General features: G+C 43.4%; 2 protein-coding genes across 6 annotated transcripts in view; one reads left to right on the forward strand and one right to left on the reverse strand.

The window, feature by feature from the left end:
* The window catches only part of bdh2 (3-hydroxybutyrate dehydrogenase, type 2), a 68,521-nt gene extending 49,183 nt beyond the window's left edge, over positions 1-19,338 (reverse strand). Inside the window, exons 1-3 of one of the 4 annotated variants that reach the window (XM_048528994.2) lie at positions 18,854-19,330; positions 6,374-6,453; positions 5,649-5,727 (exon numbers count right to left, since the gene is read on the reverse strand). In XM_048528994.2, coding sequence (XP_048384951.2) covers positions 5,649-5,727; positions 6,374-6,445 — 151 coding nt within the window. In that variant the 5' untranslated portion in view covers positions 6,446-6,453; positions 18,854-19,330. Of the gene's footprint in view, positions 1-5,648; positions 5,728-6,373; positions 6,454-18,853 lie in introns of all 4 variants that reach the window. The other 3 variants (XM_048529004.2, XM_048529014.2, XM_048529023.2) reach the window with 3 other exon arrangements.
* LOC125451628 (sodium/hydrogen exchanger 9B2-like) overlaps positions 18,610-19,387 on the forward strand; it is a 180,186-nt gene continuing 179,408 nt past the window's right edge. For both annotated transcript variants that reach the window (XM_059646162.1, XM_059646264.1), the window contains exon 1: positions 18,610-18,867. The gene's annotated coding sequence lies outside the window, so the exon portion shown is untranslated. The remainder of the gene's footprint in view (positions 18,868-19,387) is intronic.

Genomic DNA, 19,387 nt, shown 5'->3' on the forward strand with positions numbered 1-19,387 from the left:
GGAGAATGTACAGGTGAACTCCTGTTGGATATGTAAAGTTTGCGTTGAGCCTTGGATGGAGGTGAGGGGGGAGCTGTACGGAAAGGTGCCACGGGTGGTGGGGCTGGTGTGGAGTGTGGAGTTGAGGAGGGAGTCACAGGAAGAGCGGTCCCTACAAAAGGCAGATAGAGGTGGGTAGTGAAATATCTCTTTGGTTGTGGGATCTCTTTGTAGGTGGCAGAAATGGTGGAGGATGATGCACTGGATGTGGAGTTGGGTGAGGTGATATGTGAGAACTGGGGACTCATTCTTTAATTCTATTAGGGGGAGGGGGTTTGAGGGCAGAAGTGGGGGAATTGCAATGGATGTGGTTGAGGGTACTTTCGATTGATAGAGGGACAAGTTGCGTTCCTTGAAGGAGGAGGACAACTGGGATGTCCGAGAGTCGAATGTGCCGTCTTGGGAGCACAGTGGAGGCAGAGGAATTGGGAATAAGGGATAGCATTCCTGCGCTACATTGATGACTGTAACAGTGCTGCCTCATGCTCCCATGAGGAGCTTAAATAGTTCATCAACTTTACCAACACCTTTCACCCAAATTTCAAATTCACCTGGGCCATCTCTGATACCTTCCTCCCCGTCCTGGACCTCTCTGTCTCCATATCCAGTAACCGTCTCAGCACAGACATTTATTTCAAGCGCCCTTACTCCCAAAGCTAGCTTGACTACACCTCCTCTTGCCCACCCTCCTGCAAGAATGCGTTCTCTTACTCCCAATTCTTCTGCCTCCACTGCATCTGCTCTCACGATGGAGCATTTCTCTCCCGGACATCCCAGATGTCCTCCTATCTCAAGGACTGCAACATCCCCCCCTTCATTGATCGAAAATGCCCTCAAGTGCAGTGGAGGCCGGGACGTTGGATGCCTTCAAGGCAGAGATCGACAAATTCTTGATCTCACAAGGAATCAAGGGCTACATGGAGAGTGCAGGGAAGTGGAGTTGAAATGCCCATCAGCCATGATTAAATGGCAGAATGGACTTGATGGGCCGAATGGCCTTACTTCCACTCCTATGTCTTATGGTCAAACACATCTCTTGCATTTCCTGCACTTCTGCCCTCAAATCCCCTCCCCCCCAACAAAAATAAGAACCTGGTCTACTGTATCCATTGCTCTTGTTGTGGCCTCCTGTACATTGGTGAGACTAAGCGTAGACTCAGTGACCGATTCACAGAGCACCTGTGCTCTGTACACTATAATCAACAACATCTTCCGGTTGCAAACCATTTTAACTCCCCACACACTCCCTGGGTGACATGTCCATCCTGGACCTCTTCCAGTGTCACAAAGGCAGTGCACACAAACTGGAGGAGTAACACTTCATATTCCTCCTGGGGAGCCTATAGCTCAACATAGAATTCACCAGTGTTACATATTCCCCACCCCGACCTTATTCCATGTCCATCCCTCCATCTCATCCCCGCCTCTTTGGGCTGGCACAACGTGTCCATCTTCTTTCCTACCTATCCGTCCCATCCTTCTCACTGACCAATCCCCACTACAAATACCTGCATCTCGCTGTCGCTATCCCACCTACTTCCCCCAGCTCCAAACCTCCTCCTTCTAATTTTTTCCCAGCTCCCTTCCCCCTCCCCAGTTCTGATGAAGGGTCCTGACCCGAAACGTCAACTCTCCTGCTTCTCTGATGCTGCCTGACCTGCTGTGTTCCTCCAGCTCCACACAGTATCGACATTTTCACACAGAGGGTAGTGTGCATATGGAATGAGTTGCCAGAGGATGTGGAGGAGGCTGGTACAAGTGCAATGTTTAAAAGGCATCTGGATGGGTAGATGAATATGAAAGGTTTAGAGGGATATGGAATGTGGGCCAAATGCTGGCAAATGGGACTAGATTTATATAGGGTATCTGGTTGGCATGGACGAGTTGGACTGAAAGTTCTGTTTCTGTGCTGTATATCTCTGTGACACTATAGGATAACTCTAAGTTATGAAGGTAACTACTGTGAACTTCTATTGGTGGAACCAAAGCTCACCCCTTCTTCAGTTTCCACTCCCTATTCATCCCACCCCCATCACCTACCTTCTCTTGTTTTTAAATCTGCTCATGGGTGGCCTCCTAGTTGTTCCTTGCACAACAACACAGGTGTAAAACAACAGGCAAAGATATTCAACTCTTTTTATAAAGTAAATGCTGGGTCAAAATCCTGGAACTTCATCCCAAACAAAACCATGGGTGTAGCTACAACAGACGGACTTGCAACAATTCAAGAAGCTTTACACGAGCAACTAGAGATGGCTAAATGAGGCTGACCTTAATAATGACACAAAAAAATTTTAAAATGCATTAACATTTACAGATGTCATGTGATCAGACATTACATGATCATACCTCACCTTGTACCTTAATCTAGGGGTGAAGATTAACCATAAAATTACAGTGCTTGAACAAAACTAATTATTCCCCTCACTCATACATTGCTGAACAAGGTACCGAAGGAATGTACAAATTGTACTGTTATTCATGAGTCGGAGACTTAAAAGTGAATGCAGTCCTGCAACTATGATCCCACGGCTCTACTTGAAAACAAACAAGAGTTTTCAGTGTATCTTGACTAACAGGTGTCAGCAAACACCAAGAGAAACAAATTAACTGAATATCACCTCATTGTTATTTGTGACAACTTGCATCAGCAAACTGGCCACCATGTTTTCCTACAGAGCTGTCACTTCACATCAGAAAGGATTAATTTGCTTGCTATAATTATGAGAATCAAAGGATTGTTATGTCTTGGACTTTTTCTTTATTGATGAGAAATGAATGGTCCCTGGAAAGGTGGGCTTCAATCACCGGACAATTTTCTTTCCAGTTCCCATTGAGTCCACATTTTCTGGGGCTCTGTACGTCATACTTAGTGTCAAAGGCAGCCATTCTCATCTCCCCTTTGGAGTTCAGTTCTTTTGTCCACACTTGGTTTCACTAAAGCCAGGAGTCAAGTGGGCCTGACTAAACCCAAAGTTATCATCAATAATCTGGTTACAAATGACAGCTTAATCAATAGCTCTTTTCGTCACTTTGCTAAAGATCATGATTAAACTAATGGAACTGCATTTGAAGTGGGCTCACTCTGGTTGGAATGGGGTGAGGCTAATTCTGGAACAGAAGTCTTCAGTACTGTGGCTGACGTGTTGTCAGAGCCTATAGCCTTCAGCCATTTCTGGGTCTCCCATGCAGTAAACAAAATTGGCTAAAGGCTGACAACTATGAATCTTGGGTCCTCAGGAGGAGGCTGAGATTGATCACCCACCTGGCATTTCTGGCTGAAGATAAATGCAAAGGACTCAACTTCACTTTTAGTACTGATGTGTTGAACTTAAGGATATTTGTTCAGTCTGCCCCTCCAACTGGGTGTGGCAATACTGCAGGGCTTAGATCTCATCCATTGGTTGTGGGATCACTTAGCCCTGTCTATACCTTGCTGCTTACGCCGTTTGTTTGTAATTCCAATAGGTTGATAACTGATGTTGCCTGATGTTGCTACCAGCATGCTGTCCTGATTCTTCACTGAAACAAGGTTGATCCCCTAGATGGATGGTAATGGGAGATGGGGAATAAACCGAGCCATGAAGTTACAGTGTGTGTTGAGTACAAATCTGCTGCTGATGAGGCCCCACAGCACCCTGTGGATTCCCAATTTTGTGTTGTTTTATTTTATGAATTCTATCTCATTAGGGTGCTGATAGTGCCAGACAACACTACAAAGGGTGTCTGCAACTGAATCTGGGATTTTGCCTCCTCTAGCACTGCAACATGGTCACTACTGTCAATATTGTCTTGGACCGATGCAGCTACAAACAAGCAGGTTGGCTAGGATGAGGCCAAGCAGGAATGTTCCCTTCGCTGATTCCCTCTTACCACCTATAACAGCCTCAGTTCAACAGTCTCAAATTGAACAGTCATATCCTCCAACCATCTCAGGATTCCAGAGATCCATCCTGGTGTGGCCAGCTATTGCTGCTGCCGGAAGATTTGGGAACTTGTCTGGAAACTAAGGGGAGCATCCAAAGGCAGTCACTTGAAGTTACTACTCTGAATAACCGGGCATAAACCAATTGGAAACTAGGACAAATGGTGGATTGTTTGCTAATAAGGACTGTACGTCCTGTGGAGAACACCATGTGAGGAGAGTATAAAAGAGGAATGTTGCTTTCTGTAGGTTAAAGTTTCCCATACAAATGCTGTTTAGCTAATGGCTTTATTTAGTCATTTATTACAATAAAAGTCTTAACATATTAAATCTTGCTGTGTTGACCTTTTGAGTTATTAACTGAAGTTAAAATTCAAATATTTTTAAAATGATCAGTCTCCACAGACTGTGGATACAGGGGGACTGCAGCGGTTCAAGAAGGCAGCTCACCACCACCACCTTTTCAAGGGGCAACTAGGGAAGAGCAATAAATGCTGGGCCAGGCAGCAACACCCAGATTCCACAAATGAATGGGAAAAGAAAGGCTCTACAGCATTCTAGGATGTTCTAAGGGTGTGAAAGAAATTGTATAAAATGTAATTTATTTCTTCTTTCATAGTTCTTCAGAGGTCCCTGGCACACAAACCTTTCAAAAACCTCAGTGACTGTTCAGCTGGAGTATCATGGTCAGTGATAGGAAAACAGCCTAAAATGTCTCAATCTTCCAAAAAACAAAAAGGACTAACATTACCTGACTTTTTGTTAAACTTGCATCACAAAAACTTGCACTGAACAGCTCTCCCATATCTTCCAGTGGCCAACTCACTGCAAGCAATGGTATAGTTCCAATAGCAGGTCATCTGCCTGCTCTCCCAAGTAGTGAGAATTTTTTAAAAACTTGAAAACAAACATGAAAAAAATAAATAAACCTGATCCACTTGGAGCCAAGCAATTTAAATAGAACCATGACATCATCCTAGTGTCTAGAATTTATTTTGTAAGTTCAACTTGGGAAAATAACTGTAAACAGTAAGTCAGTAAATGCTATGGTGCAATTTTTCTTAACAAAACATTTATGCAAGGAAGTGAAACAATTTCTCTTTCCAAAATATATGTTTAATTGGAAAGGTTCAAGCATGGAGCAGTATTTGTCTATTTGGTACACTTCTATACATATCTAAAATACACCCCACTTGCAGATGTGTGCATTTGCTGTAATACTCAAAATATTCCACACCATCCAGAACAAACCAACCTGCTTGATCAGCACCCATCGCCAAATTAATCATTCACTCTCTTTCTCCAACACTCCAAGACAACAATGTGTACCATATATAAGATGCAGTGCAGTAAGTCACCAAAACTCCCCCACTCACATTTTCTAAATTCATGACCACTGCCCATGTAGGAGATCAAGAGATGGGAATACCACCTCCCACTAGTTTCCTTCAAGACACAAACCATCTGGACATAGCTTGTTACACTAGCATTGTTGCTGGATTGCAGCTAGAACTCTCTGTCTAACAGCACTACAGCTGTACGTATGCCACATGGACAGCAGCAACTTGAACGACTAATACTGGTCTTGCCAGCAGCACCCACATTCCCCGAGTCCCCAAAACATCAGAGAACAAAAAAGTAAATTGCATGTAAAGACAAAGTAAGCAGCAAGTAGATTGATTACCGAAATATTGCTCCAATTCCTTTAGTTTCTCTTCATTTATATCAGTAGCAATAACCTTAGCACCCTCCTTTCCAAATGCCTTAAAATTTAAAAGAGAAAGCGGGAAAAACATTTTGACAGTTTTGTATGAATTATATATTATTTTATACTGTTCTAAACTCAAAAGCACATATAAAAATGAACCAGTATGATTTCTAAAGTAAGGAGTTCAATCAACATGTGGCCTGGATCTTATTTAATGGCCATCATATGTCACTAAGTTTTACTCGAGAAGATAACTGTTTTTAAACAAAGTCCAAGTCCACATTTTCAGTGAGATCTTAATTTCAGTTAGCCATGACATATAACTTCCACCCCACTGATGAGAAGGTCCCTGTATTCACAAGCAATTAACCCATTATTAATCGCAGCAGCTCCAGAAACACATCAGAACATTTTTGAACAGGTTGTTCAGAATTTTTATACATTTATCCATCTATCTATCCCCTGTAACCTTAATCCATTAGGTCTCAGACATCTTTACAAACATTATTAGATGATATTACCAACAGTATATTACATTAATTGCAATTTTAAAATGCAAAATCAACAAGAACTTCCATTATATGAGTAGACAAATGAACAGCCACTGAAATTTTTTGCATCTTTGAGCCTGATGTTTCATTCCGTGGGATCATGGCTAATCCAATTACTCCATATTGTATACATTAAAACGAAAAACTTACAATTGCACATGCTCGTCCAATACCTTGTGCTGCTGCAGAGAGTACAATCACTTTTCCATCAAGTCGACCCATCTCCCTAGCTAAAGAAAACAAGAAATTATGCTCAACTGAAGATTTTTCTTTCTGTCAATGGAACAGCTGTACTTTTATACAGTAGAGGTGATATTGTTGAAGTGCTTTTGAGCCACTGCAGTCTCATTAAAATTGGGAACGTTCTAAAGGTTGGAATTAAAGCAGCATAGATATTTCTGAGGGTAATGGGGTTGGAGGAAATCACAGAGATAAGGAGGACCAAGGCCAAGGAGAGATTTGAGAACAAACGAACATTTTAAAATTGGGACGCTGTTTAACCAGGGTTTAATGTAGGTCAGGAAGACTAGTGGTAAAAAGAACAAGATGGGTGTTCCAACTCTGCATAAATGTATTCAAAGACACAATTTCACTTTTCCTTACAAGTGTACACTATGCTGACAGTTTTCAGAGTGTTTCCAATATAACCATTCTCCTGTGATTGCACAATTCAAATGTACAAGATGGAAGGCATGGAAGATGAAAGCATGTGCGAGGATGACTGTACCATGCACTGCACTGGTATCAAGGTGGGAACTTTTTTTTTGTACAGTGCAATGTGAAACCAATGTACTTTCTTGGTTGAACTTTTCTCAGTTCATATCTTGCTGTCAATTCTATGCTTGCCCTGAAGACACGGATTGGAATTTTTCAAAACATTATGAAATTCATTTTTTAAAAGACTTGTGAAAACAAATGTTTTCAGTAAATTTATTTTCCAAGCTAAGAATACAGTTTTGAACAAGAATGGGTGTACTGATGCCTGTGCATGAAGCTTTACACAATGCAGGATTTTGTGAAAATGTGTATTAGTGATATTGTACCTTTACTATCCAATTGGAAAGATATATTTTAGATCTGTAACTGTCATCCCTTGCAGCAATCAGCAGGTTCTCAGACCTAAATAACGATGTTGAAGTCAGATGTCCAGAGGTGGCATATATGAGTCTGCACAGTCTGGACAAGACTCAGCTAGCAGTATTTATAAATATGGTGTTTGCTGTAGAACAGCCCAGCTTTCTAAGATTTAGCACTGGGTGTGCGGATCAAGAAAACCCTGATGTCTGTTATTCAACAAACTAAGGTATCATTACAGAAACCTCCTGCTACCATTACTGATAGAGAGCCAACAATGTAAGGATCAGAAGTGGAATTAAACGGACTGTATAAACGTGATGACACCTTTCTGAAATTCAGGAAAATCAATTGCTTCATTCAACTGTTCAGCTGCTCCAGGAACCATAAACAAAATTCCAGACTGAGATACTCGTTGATAGAAATCTCTTCAGTGAGTACTTTGCTGGGGAAAATACTCTTACTTAAAATATAGCAAAATCAAAATATTAGTGGATGCAAATGACGCTCTCGACTCACATACCTTTGGTTATTTTTGGATTTGGACATTCTAACAGAAATTTGCTGCAGCTAAACACATTCACTTCTGAACTGTAATGAAGGTGGAAATTATTATCACAAGTCAGTTATAAATCAACTGTTGCAACAACATATAACCCTGCATTACTTAAATAATTATTAGGCTTTTAATTACAGCATGAATGTTTTTAAGAAAGACGATATATAGCCAAAAGATGACCACAGATGCAAAATCAATGGCTGCCCAGACAGGAATACTGGAATGTCATGGCTGAAAGTGCTAATAGACAATAGGTGCTGGAGTCGGCCATTCGGCCCTTCGAGCCAGCACCACCATTCATTGTGATCATGGCTGATCATCCACAATCAGGATCCTGTTCCTGCCTTATCCCCATAACCCTTGATTCCACTATCTTTAAGAGCGCTGTCTATCTCTTTCTTGAAAGCATCCAGAGAGTTGGCCTTCACTGCCTTCTGGGGCAGAGCATTCCATATATCCACCACTCTCTGGGTTAAGAATATTTTCCTCAACTCTGTTCTAAATGGCCTACCCCTTATTTTTAAACTGTGTCCTCTGGTCCTGGACTCACCCATCAGCGGAAACATGCTTCCTGCCTCCACAGTGTCCCATCCCTTAATAATCTTATACGTCTCAATCAGATCCCCTCTCATCCTTCTAAATTCAAGAGTATACAAGCCCAGTCGCTCCAATCTTTCAACATATGATAGTCCCGCCATTCTGGGAATTGACCTTGTGAGCCTACGCTGCACCCCCTCAATCGCAAGAATGTCCTTCCTCAAATTGGGAGCCCAAAACTGCACACAATACTCCAGGTGTGGTCTCACCAGGACACTGTACAGCTGCAGAAGGACCTCTTTGCTCCTATACTCAATTCCTCTTGTGATGAAGGCCAGCATGCTATTAGCTTTCTTCACTACCTGCTGTACCTGCATGCTTGCTTTCATTGACTGATGTACAAGAACACCTAGATCTCGTTGTGCTTCCCCTTTACCTAACTTGACTCAATTGAGATAGTAATGTGCCTTCCTGTTCTTGCCACCAAAGTGGATAACCATACATTTATCCACATTAAACTGCATCTGCCATGCATCTGTCCACTCACCTAGCCTGTCCAAGTCACCCTGTATTCTAATAACATCCTCCTCACATTTCACACTGCCACCCAACTTTGTGTCATCAGCAAATTTGCTAATATTACTTCTAATGCCTTCATCTATATCATTAATGTATATTGTAAACAGCTGCAGTCCCAGCACTGAACCTTGTGGTACCCCACTGGTCACTGCCTGCCATTCCGAAAGGGACCCGTTTATCACTACACTTTGCTTCCTGTCAGCCAGCCAATTTTCAATCCAACTCAGTATTTTGCCCCCAATACCATGTGCCCTAATTTTGTTCACCAATCTCCTATGCGGGACTTTATCAAAGGCTTTCTGAAAGACCAGGTACACTACATCCACTGGCTCTCCCTTATCCATCTTCATAATTACATCCTCAAAAAATTCCAGAAGATTAGTCAAGCATGATTTCCCCTTTGTAAATCCATGCTGACTCTGACCTATTCTGTTACTGCTATCCAAATGAGTCGTAATTTCATCTTTTATAATTGACTCCAGCATCTTTCCCACCACTGACGTCAGGCTAACCGGTTTGTAATTTCCTGTTTTCTCTCTCCCTCCTTTCTTGAAAAGTGGGACAACATTTGCCACCCTCCAATCCGCAGGAACTGATCCTGAATCTATAGAACCTTGGAAAATAATTACCAACGCATCCACAATTTCTAGAGCCACCTCCTTAGGTACCCTGGGATGCAGACGATCAGGTCCCAGGGACTTATCAGCCTTCAAACAGCAATCCTTCAACAGGTAGAAAGATAACACAAAACAAACTAAACTGTGATCTCCAATAGCTCCAGAGGTACTATGAGGCTGACTAATACCCTGTACCTCCTACTTTCTGCAAAATTCCAACTTTGTTTCAGTCACTTGTGGGACATGGGTGTTACTGGCTGACTAGCAATATCTGCCTGTCCCTAGCTGCCCTTGAGAAGGTGATGAGCTGCCTTCTTGAACTGCTGCTGTAGGTTGAGCCACAATGCTATTAGGGAGGCAGTTCCAGGATTTTGCCCTAGTGACAGTGAAGGATCTGCGATATATTTCCAAGTCAGGATGGTGAGTGGCTTGGGGGAGGAAGCTTGCAGGGTGTGGCGTTCCCGTGCATCTGCTGCCCTTGTCCTTCTAGATGGAAGTGATTGTACATTTGGACGGTGCTATCTAAAGATCTTTGTTGAATTTCTGTAGTGCATCTCATAAACAGTATACAGGGGTAGAGGGAATGAATGTTTGTAGATGTGCTGCCAATCAAGCAGGCTGCTTTGTCCTGGATGGGGTCAAGCTTCTTAAGTGTTGTTGGGGCTGCAGTCATCAAGGCAGGTGGGGAGTATTCCATCACACTCCTAACTTGTGCCTTGCAGATGGTGAACTGGCTTTGGACAGTGAGGAGGTAAGTTACTCACCACAGAATTCCTTGCCTCTGACCTGCTCTTGTAGCCCTTGCATTTGTGTTGCCAATCCAGTTCATTTTCTGATCAATGATAATCCCAAGGATGTTGATCGTGAGGGATTCAGTGGTGGTAACATCAATGAATGTCAAGGGGTGGTGGTTAGATTGTCTCTTATTGGAGATGGTCGTTGCCTGGCATTTGTGCAGTGCAAATGTTACTTGCCACTTGTCAGTCCAAGTCTGAATACTACATTGTCTGCATCTTGTTGCATTTGATAATGGACTGCTTCAGTATCTGAGGAGTTGCGAACAGTGCTGAACATTACGCAATCATCAGTAAATATACCCACTTCTAATCTTATGAAGGAGGAAAGGTCATTGATGAAGCAGCTGAAGATGGTTGGGCCAAGGAAATTACCCTGAGGAACCCCTGCAGAGATGTCCTGGAGCTGAGACGTTTAACTTTGAACAACCACAACCATCTTCCTATGTGTCAGGTATGACTCCAACCAGCGGAGAGTTTGCTCCCTGATTCCCATGGATTTCAGTTTTGTAGGGCTCTTTGATGCTACACTCAGTCAAATGCAGCCTTGATGTCAAGGGCTGTCACTCTCACCTCACGTCTGAAATTCAGCTCTTTAGTCCATGTTTGAACCAAGGCTGTCATGAGGTCAGGAACTGAGAGGTCTTGAACTGGGCATGATCTAGCAGGTTATTGCTGAGCAGGTGCTGCTTGATAGCACTGTTGATGGCAGCTTCCATCACTTTACTGACGATCGAGAGTAGACTGATGGGGCAGCAATTGGCTGGATTGGATTTGTCCTGCCTTTTGTATCTAGGAAATATATGGGCAATTCTTCATATTGTCGGCTAGATAGAATCATAGAATCTTTATAGTATGAGAGCAGGCCATTTGGTCCATCGTGTATACACCACTCCTCTGAAAAGCATCCCACCCAGACACAGCCCCCTACCTGTAACCCTGCATTTCCCATGGCTAATCCATCCAACCTGCATATCTTTGGACTGTGGAAGGAAACTGGAGCACCCAGAAGTAACCCACGCAGACACAGTAGAACGTGCAAACTTCACACAGATGGATGCCGTTTGTATGGTCTTCCAGAATGCTTTTTAAAATGTTCCACACAAGCCACTGTTGGTTTGGTGTAAGGCGGTGTTTTATCTGTAGTGGGAGAGCTTGGCTAGGGGAGTGTCAGCATAAGCCTTCAGTGCTACAGCTGCAATGTTGTCAGGGCTCATAGTCTTGGAGATATCTAGTGCCTCCAGCCATTGCTTGATATCACGTGTAGTGAATTGGATTAGCTGAAGATTAGCATCTGTGATGCTGAAGACCACTGGAGGAGGTTGAGATGGATTATCCACTCAGCACTTCTGGCTGACTATTGCAGTGAATGCTTCAGCCTTATCTTTTGCCCTGATGTGCTGGGCTGTTCCATCATTGAGGATGGGGATATTTGTGGAACCTCCTCCTCCAGAGAGTTGTTTAATTGTTCACTACTGTTCTGGCAGGACTGCAGCGCTTAGATCTGATCCATTGGTTGTGGGATCATTTTGTTCTGTCCATCACCTGCTGCTCATGCTATTTGACATGCAAGTAGTCCTACTTGGTCGCTTCACTTGGCTGACACCTTATTTTTATGTATGCCTGGCGTTGCTCCTGGGATGTCTTCCTGCACTCTCTAGGTTGATCCCCTGGCTTGATGGTAATGGTTGAGAGGGGGATATGCCATGAGGTTACAGATTGTGCTGGAGTACAATTCTGCTGCTGCTGATGGCTCACATACATCCTGGATGCTCAGAGTTTAGTTTCTAGATGTGTGAAGTCTGTCTCATTTAGTAGGGTGACAGTGTCACACAACACAATGGAGGTTATTCGCAATGTGAAGGTGGAACCTCATATCTACAAACACTGTGCTGTGGTCAGTCTTCCTAATACTGTCATGGGCAGATGCATCTGCAGCAAGGAGATTGGTAAGGATGAGGTCAGGTATATTTTTCCCTCTTGTCGATTCAATCTAGTCTTCAGCTAGACCCAGTCTAGCAGCCATGTCCTTTAGAACCGGACCAGCTCGATGATTAGTGCTGCTGAGGAGCCACTCTTGGTGTTGGACAACGAAATCCCCCACCCAGAGTACATTTTGCGCCCTTTCCACCCTCAGTGCTTACTCTAAGTGTTGCTCAAAATGGATGAGTACAGCCTGATCAGATGAGGGAGGACGGTACATGATAATCAGCATGAGGTTTCCTCGCCAATATTTAACCCGAAGCCATGAGACTTCACAGAGTCCAGAGTCAATGTTGAAGACTCCAGTTGTATCAAACCTCAGAACATTAGTAGAGTTTCTAGATTAATAACTAGCAATAATACGACCAGGCCAAAGCCTCCGCCATAGACCACAAGGCTGTTCTCTCATTAAAAACAGAAGACTGGTGATGGTTTTAATTCAGTGGTCACAGCATCTCAAGCAAGGGTACAGTTTGAGAAGGAAAGTCCAAAATGGTAACTTATAACAGCGAAGGAATTGTTGACATCACTGTACCTCGCCAACCAGCCATCTAGTCAACTGAGCTAATGGATTCCTACACCATATTAATGTCCCAAACCAGACATGTTTGTGTCTAGCCCATTAAAGAGTATGCTAAAGAGGGGTTATAAACCAAGGAAATCCCATGTGTATGAGAAAGAGTGAGGCAGACAGTGTGAACTATTGTGTTGCAAAGGGCTTGAAGACAGTCTTTTGACAAGCCTGTGCTGCAGGTATGCTCACTGAGCACTGGAAGTCAGCTGCTAAAGCCACCATAAAGAAGGAAATAGAACAAAAGCCCGTCAGCCAGCTGCAGATCCAAGAATCTTAGATCCACAGCTAAGATTGTGGAAGGGATTGCTGCATTTTTTAAAAAGCAGGTTGGTAACAGACATTGGAGATAATGGGAACTGCAGATGCTGGAGAATCCAAGACAACAAAATGTGAGGCTGGATGAACACAGCAGGCCAAGCAGCATCTCAGGAGCACAAAAGCTGACGTTTCGGGCCTAGACCCTTCATCAGAGAGGGGGATGGGGAGAGGGAACTGGAATAAATAGGGAGAGAGGGGGAGGCGGACCGAAGATGGAGAGTAAAGAAGATAGGTGGAGAGAGTATAGGTGGGGAGGTAGGGAGGGGATAGGTCAGTCCAGGGAAGACGGACAGGTCAAGGAGGTGGGATGAGGTTAGTAGGTAGATGGGGGTGCGGCTTGGGGTGGGAGGAAGGGATGGGTGAGAGGAAGAACCGGTTAGGGAGGCAGAGACTGGTTGGACTGGTTTTGGGATGCAGTGGGTGGGGGGGAAGAGCTGGGCTGGTTGTGTGGTGCAGTGGGGGGAGGGGACGAACTGAGCTGGTTTAGGGGTGCAGTAGGGGAAGGAGAGATTTTGAAACTGGTGAAGTCCACATTGATACCATTAGGCTGCAGGGTTCCCAGGCGGAATATGAGTTGCTGTTCCTGCAACCTTCGGGTGGCATCATTGTGGCAGTGCAGGAGGCCCATGATGGACATGTCATCTAGAGAATGGGAGGGGGAGTGGAAATGGTTTGCGACTGGGAGGTGCAGTTGTTTGTTGCGAACTGAGCGGAGGTGTTCTGCAAAGCGGTCTCCAAGCCTCCACTTGGTTTCCCCAATGTAGAGGAAGCCACACCGGGTACAGTGGATGCAGTATACCACATTGGCAGATGTGCAGGTGAACCTCTGCTTAATGTGGAATGTCATCTTGGGGCCTGGGATAGGGGTGAGGGAGGAGGTGTGGGGACAAGTGTAGCATTTCCTGCGGTTGCAGGGGAAGGTGCCGGGTGTGGTGGGGTTGGAGGGCAGTGTGGAGCGAACAAGGGAGTCACGGAGAGAGTGGTCTCTCCGGAAAGCAGACAGGGGTGGGGATGGAAAAATGTCTTGGGTGGTGGGGTCAGATTGTAAATGGCGAAAGTGTCGGAGGATGATGCGTTGTATCCGGAGGTTGGTAGGGTGGTGTGTGAGAACGAGGGGGATCTTCTTAGGGCGGTTGTGGCGGGGGCGGGGTGTGAGGGATGTGTTGCGGGAAATATGGGAGACGCGGTCAAGGGCGTTCTCGACCACTGTGGGGGGAAAGTTGCGGTCCTTAAAGAACTTGGATATCTGGGATGTGCGGGAGTGGAATGTCTTATCGTGGGAGCAGATGCGGCGGAGGTGGAGGAATTGGGAATAGGGGATGGAATTTTTGCAGGAGGGTGGGTGGGAGGAGGTGTATTCTAGGTAGCTGTGGGAGTCGGTGGGCTTGAAATGGACATCATGTACTGTTTATATTGCGGCTTGTCCAAGCAATGGTGGAAGGTTACCGCAGAAGGTCTGGCACCAGAGCTACTTACAGAATGAGATTCAGCCAGTAACAGTCAGCTGATTGGTTTGTGGTGTTGTGTTGAGTTGTTAATGACAAAGCCTTTCTATCTGCCAATAACAATGTGATCGGCTCTCAGGCAGCCATACACCTTGTGGTTGTGAATGATATATTTGTGCCATAGGAGCACAATGTGCATTTTAAAAATGCACAAGTTACCCTGAAACATGCTTTGCTGCCCGGTAGCAGAATACATTGAAAGCGGCCAAACAGGATCAGTAGAGTGTCCTCTTGAAGGGTCCCAACCCAAAACGTCACCTTTCCTGTTCCTCTGATGCTGCCTGACCTGTTGTGTTCCTCCAGCACCACACTGGATTGACACAGGTTCACAGTGAAGATCAATCATATGAATGTTTGGCCTCCATAGCAATGACTGTGGAATCTCAAACTTCTTATAGCACAGGAGGCTGCCATTTGGCCCATCACGCCTGCACTGGTTCGTGACAAGCAGTTGTGGCTGAAATCTAACCTGGAGACTTTTACAGCTCAGGACCCCATTCGGACCATGACTCTATTTCAGGTTTTGTAATATTTATAAATATGCCTATGTGTCACTTTTGTCAAGTTAAAACAGTAATATTTGTTTGTACAGCAGTAGTAGAAAACATCCTAAGCAGTAATCAGAACAAAATGTGCACCAAACGAAAGGAGATTATTTTGAAAGGTGATCAAAAGTTTGGACAAAAAGATGTATTTTGATTAGGTGTTAAAGCATGAATTTAAAAGCATGGGGTCCTGGTACTGTAAACTTGAAATGGTGAGGTGGCAAATGCAGCAAATGCCTAAAACAAACGAACTGTGGGCAAGGGGTTTAATAGGACTGAAGATAAGGTGGGGCAAGGCCATAATATGGATTTAAATAGAAGAATTAGATCTGAAATATTAATTTTGTCTGTATAGAAGTTATCAGATCTGAGTACTTACAGCATTTTCTCTTTTCAATTCATGAATTCCTGTTCATTTAGCAGAAACTACGTTTGCTAGTTGTTGAGAATACAAGGCTCAACTAATTGAAAAATTTAAAAATCATAAAATGATTGATGGAATTGATGCAGAGAAATAATTTCCTCTGTTGAGGCAAATCAGAACAGTACGATATAATCTTAAATTTAGAGCAAAGCTGTTCATGCATTAAGAAAAGCAACATTTCTTTACACACAAGGTAGTATAAAATGTAATAACGCTCTACCCCCAAAGGCTGGGGTCAATTGAAGCCTTTAAGACAAAGATCATGATTGGACTTCTGCTTGGTAAAGGCAACAGATATCGGTTAAAGAAGGGTAAATGGAATTGAGGTACATATCTAATGGACCACAATGAAGGGAAGCATCATGGCAGGTTATTACCATACAAGCAAATCCTAAGTCTGAGAATAAAATAAGCTGCTCTTAAAAATCTCTCTTTTTGTCCAAGCTTTTGATCACTTTAGAAGTGCGTGATATGATGCGTTTTGTCAGGCTGGATGAGGAGAGGCAATATAAATTTAAGAGTACTATATAAAACAGGAACATAAAGATGCAGGGGTGTACACACATCAATATTTGAAGGTGACAGAATATGGAGAGACTGCTTATCAAAGCAGATGAAACCTTGGTTTTCAATAATAGACACATCAAGTGGGGAGGTTATAAATAAATTAGCTCAAATATAGAATAAAATCACAATGGTTAAAGTACAGAAAGAAGCCATATGACCCGCCATATTTGCGTCAGCTCAGTGTAAGGGCAACTTCCACTCCCTCACCGTTTCTACAGACCTATTGTTTTCTTTACAGATAATTATCTAATTCTCTTTTGATACTTCAAATGACAATGCTTCCACCACACATTCAGGCAGCTCACTCCAGACCAGCTTTATGACAAGTATTTTTTCTCACTATTGTTTTTTTTGCCAATTATCACAATTCTGTACCATCTGGTTCTTAATCCTTCCACCAAAGGGAGCAGTGTCTCCATATTTACGCTGTACTGACCCATTATGATTCTGAATGTAACTCTCAAATCACCTTTTAAATTTCTCTTCCTGAAGGGAACAGTCCCAGCTTCTTCATTCTAACTAATAACTTAAAAATTCTCATCCCTGCAGCTGTTTGCATGAATATTTTTTCATCCTCAAATTCTTCCAGAACTGGACACAATAGTCCACGCTGTGCCCTTAGTCCCTGGATCACAGTGGTAACTTGGTGCATCATCTCAAATATTGTATCAGCTACCTCCAACCCATTTCAGTCTTATTCTAATTCTTCAATGGAACGTACCTCAGTGTATAACAACCCATTGCCACTTGAATTTTTGATTAGACTCATCATAAATAAAATTCAAATGTTCTTAACTTTATCTTAATCTTGAGTTGATTACTGAAAGCAACTAATTTTACAATAAACAGTTACACCAGCCATACCCCTTTCTAAATACAATGAGACACAATTACCATCTCCAGGTTTTCCACAAATCTCAGTTTTAATTAATTGCAAGATAGGAAAAATCAAAAGGTCTCACGACAGAAACTGAAAGTTCAGCAGTTAATATGAAATCAGCAAAAGTTTACAGATTGCCACATCCTTGGAATCTCCTCTTGGCTTAAGATGTGACTGAGCATATTTGTCACTGTCAGTGTCCCTAAGCAAAAAATGGAATAATATCTACACGTCACCCATATTCTCCATATCAGTTTAACATTAACAGCCTAATTTTTGTTCCCAGATCAGGAGCATGGAGATGGGGCATTCCCCAGTCCTGCAATGTCATCCAGGAGAAACTTGCCTGAAAGGTTTTTTTGTGTTGGGATGATGGGATTGCCAGTGACACCCTACAGTAAGAATGGAGGGAGGCTGCTCCCTGTGGATATGGGTTCAGCTCAATGAATGCCACCCTGCACTAGTACAGTTTAGTAAAAAGCAAAACAACTCTGCATCGTCACCGCGCCCCCCACTATCGCACACAGTCCCCAAATCGCGCCCATGCCACTTCATAACCTCCATTCTCCCTTATACCCCTCTGTCCATCCCCAGAGCTCCTTATAACTCAATGCCATCCTAAACACTGTGCTGGCATTTTATAGTCTCCATGCTAACCTGCACCCTTGTATCCATTCCCCTGGTCCTTTCATAGCTCCAGTAGTGAAACTAATACCAACTCATGCCAATCCATTTCAGTAACCAACTACTATTTATACCCCTCCAACTGTAGCATAAATGCTGCCCCCTCTACAATTCATTTCAGCTCTGATGAACAGTCATCTAGACTCGAAACATTAGCTTGCTGTTTCTCCATGGATGCTGCCTGATCTACTGTGATCTTCAGCATTTGTTGTTTTCAGTACAGATTCCAGCATCTGCAGTAATTTTCTCCTACCCTTTATACTCTCTCCTCAAGGCGTGTTTATCACCATCCACCACTGGCAAACCTCAGGACGTCCATATTGAAATAAAGTTATTCTGGTGATGAGGATGACTATTTTAAATAAGGGGTTTTTTAAAAAAAATCATTTATTCAACAATCTCTTACAGAAACAAACATTGGCATTCTACGCTGTTTGATTATCCCAATGGGTTTACGCACTCTTTAGGTAAATTCATGTGTAATTTTCTCAATGTTAAAAGCCACTTGAATGCCAGCCAGGAGGTACCTGGCGGAATTTCTGAATATCTGGGCCTTAAGTCTTGGGAAGAGACACGCACATAACCATGTTAAAGATAGTAGGCACTGCCGGTGCTGAAGTCTGAGACAACAAGATATGGAGCTGGAGGAACACAGCAGGCCAGGCAACATCAGTGGAGCTTGAAAGCTGACGTTTCGGGTCTGGACTCTTGGAAAATGATGCCTGGCCTGCTGTGTTCCTCCAGTTCCACACCTTATTATCACATAACCGTGTTGGCGTCCACAGTAATTGACTTGGCCAAAGCATACAGGACTAAATGCTGCACTCTGCTCTAGACACTCCCCAGACTTTGCAAATATCACCGTGGCGCTAGAAGAAAAAAAGCTGGAGAGCCGGTATTTTACTATAATTTAAATATACTTAAGGGCAGTTATTCTGTTCAATTGCACCCGAGGTTTCCAATGCAGTGAATAATTCTGCCACTCCTTACCGTGCGCTCTGAGGGTAAGTCAATTTTCCTACTTTCTTTTCCCCAACGACTGCGGTGCTAACGTGGAATTTGTACCGTGGGTTTTATGAGGAAGCAGATTTCTATAAACTACAGAGCCCACCAATCCTTGCGCCTACATCCGCTCTCAGACATTCTGCTCGCTTTATATAGGTTTATTACACTGAAGTTAAAAATGGGATCTGTGCAGTCAAACGAGCTGCTTCCAGAAGAAAGCACGGGACCACCACGGAGCTGAACGGTCTAGGCCCGAAACGTCAGCTTTTGTGCTCCTGAGATGCTGCTTGGCCTGCTGTGTTCATCCAGCCTCACATTTTATTATCTTGGACATAAGTGCCTGTTTGCCAGATCCACAATATGAAAATTCAATTCCTGGGTAAAAATACAGGAACCATTTACAAACTGGAAGCTCGTTATAGGAAACAGCAAGGACTGCACATGCTGGAAATCAGAGTCGATAAAATGTGGACTTTGCTGCTCCTCCACCTCCACATTTTATCAGGAACAAAAGCAAAG

The sequence above is a fragment of the Stegostoma tigrinum genome, chromosome 1, assembly GCF_030684315.1.
Source record: "Stegostoma tigrinum isolate sSteTig4 chromosome 1, sSteTig4.hap1, whole genome shotgun sequence".
Taxonomy (NCBI): domain Eukaryota; kingdom Metazoa; phylum Chordata; class Chondrichthyes; order Orectolobiformes; family Stegostomatidae; genus Stegostoma; species Stegostoma tigrinum.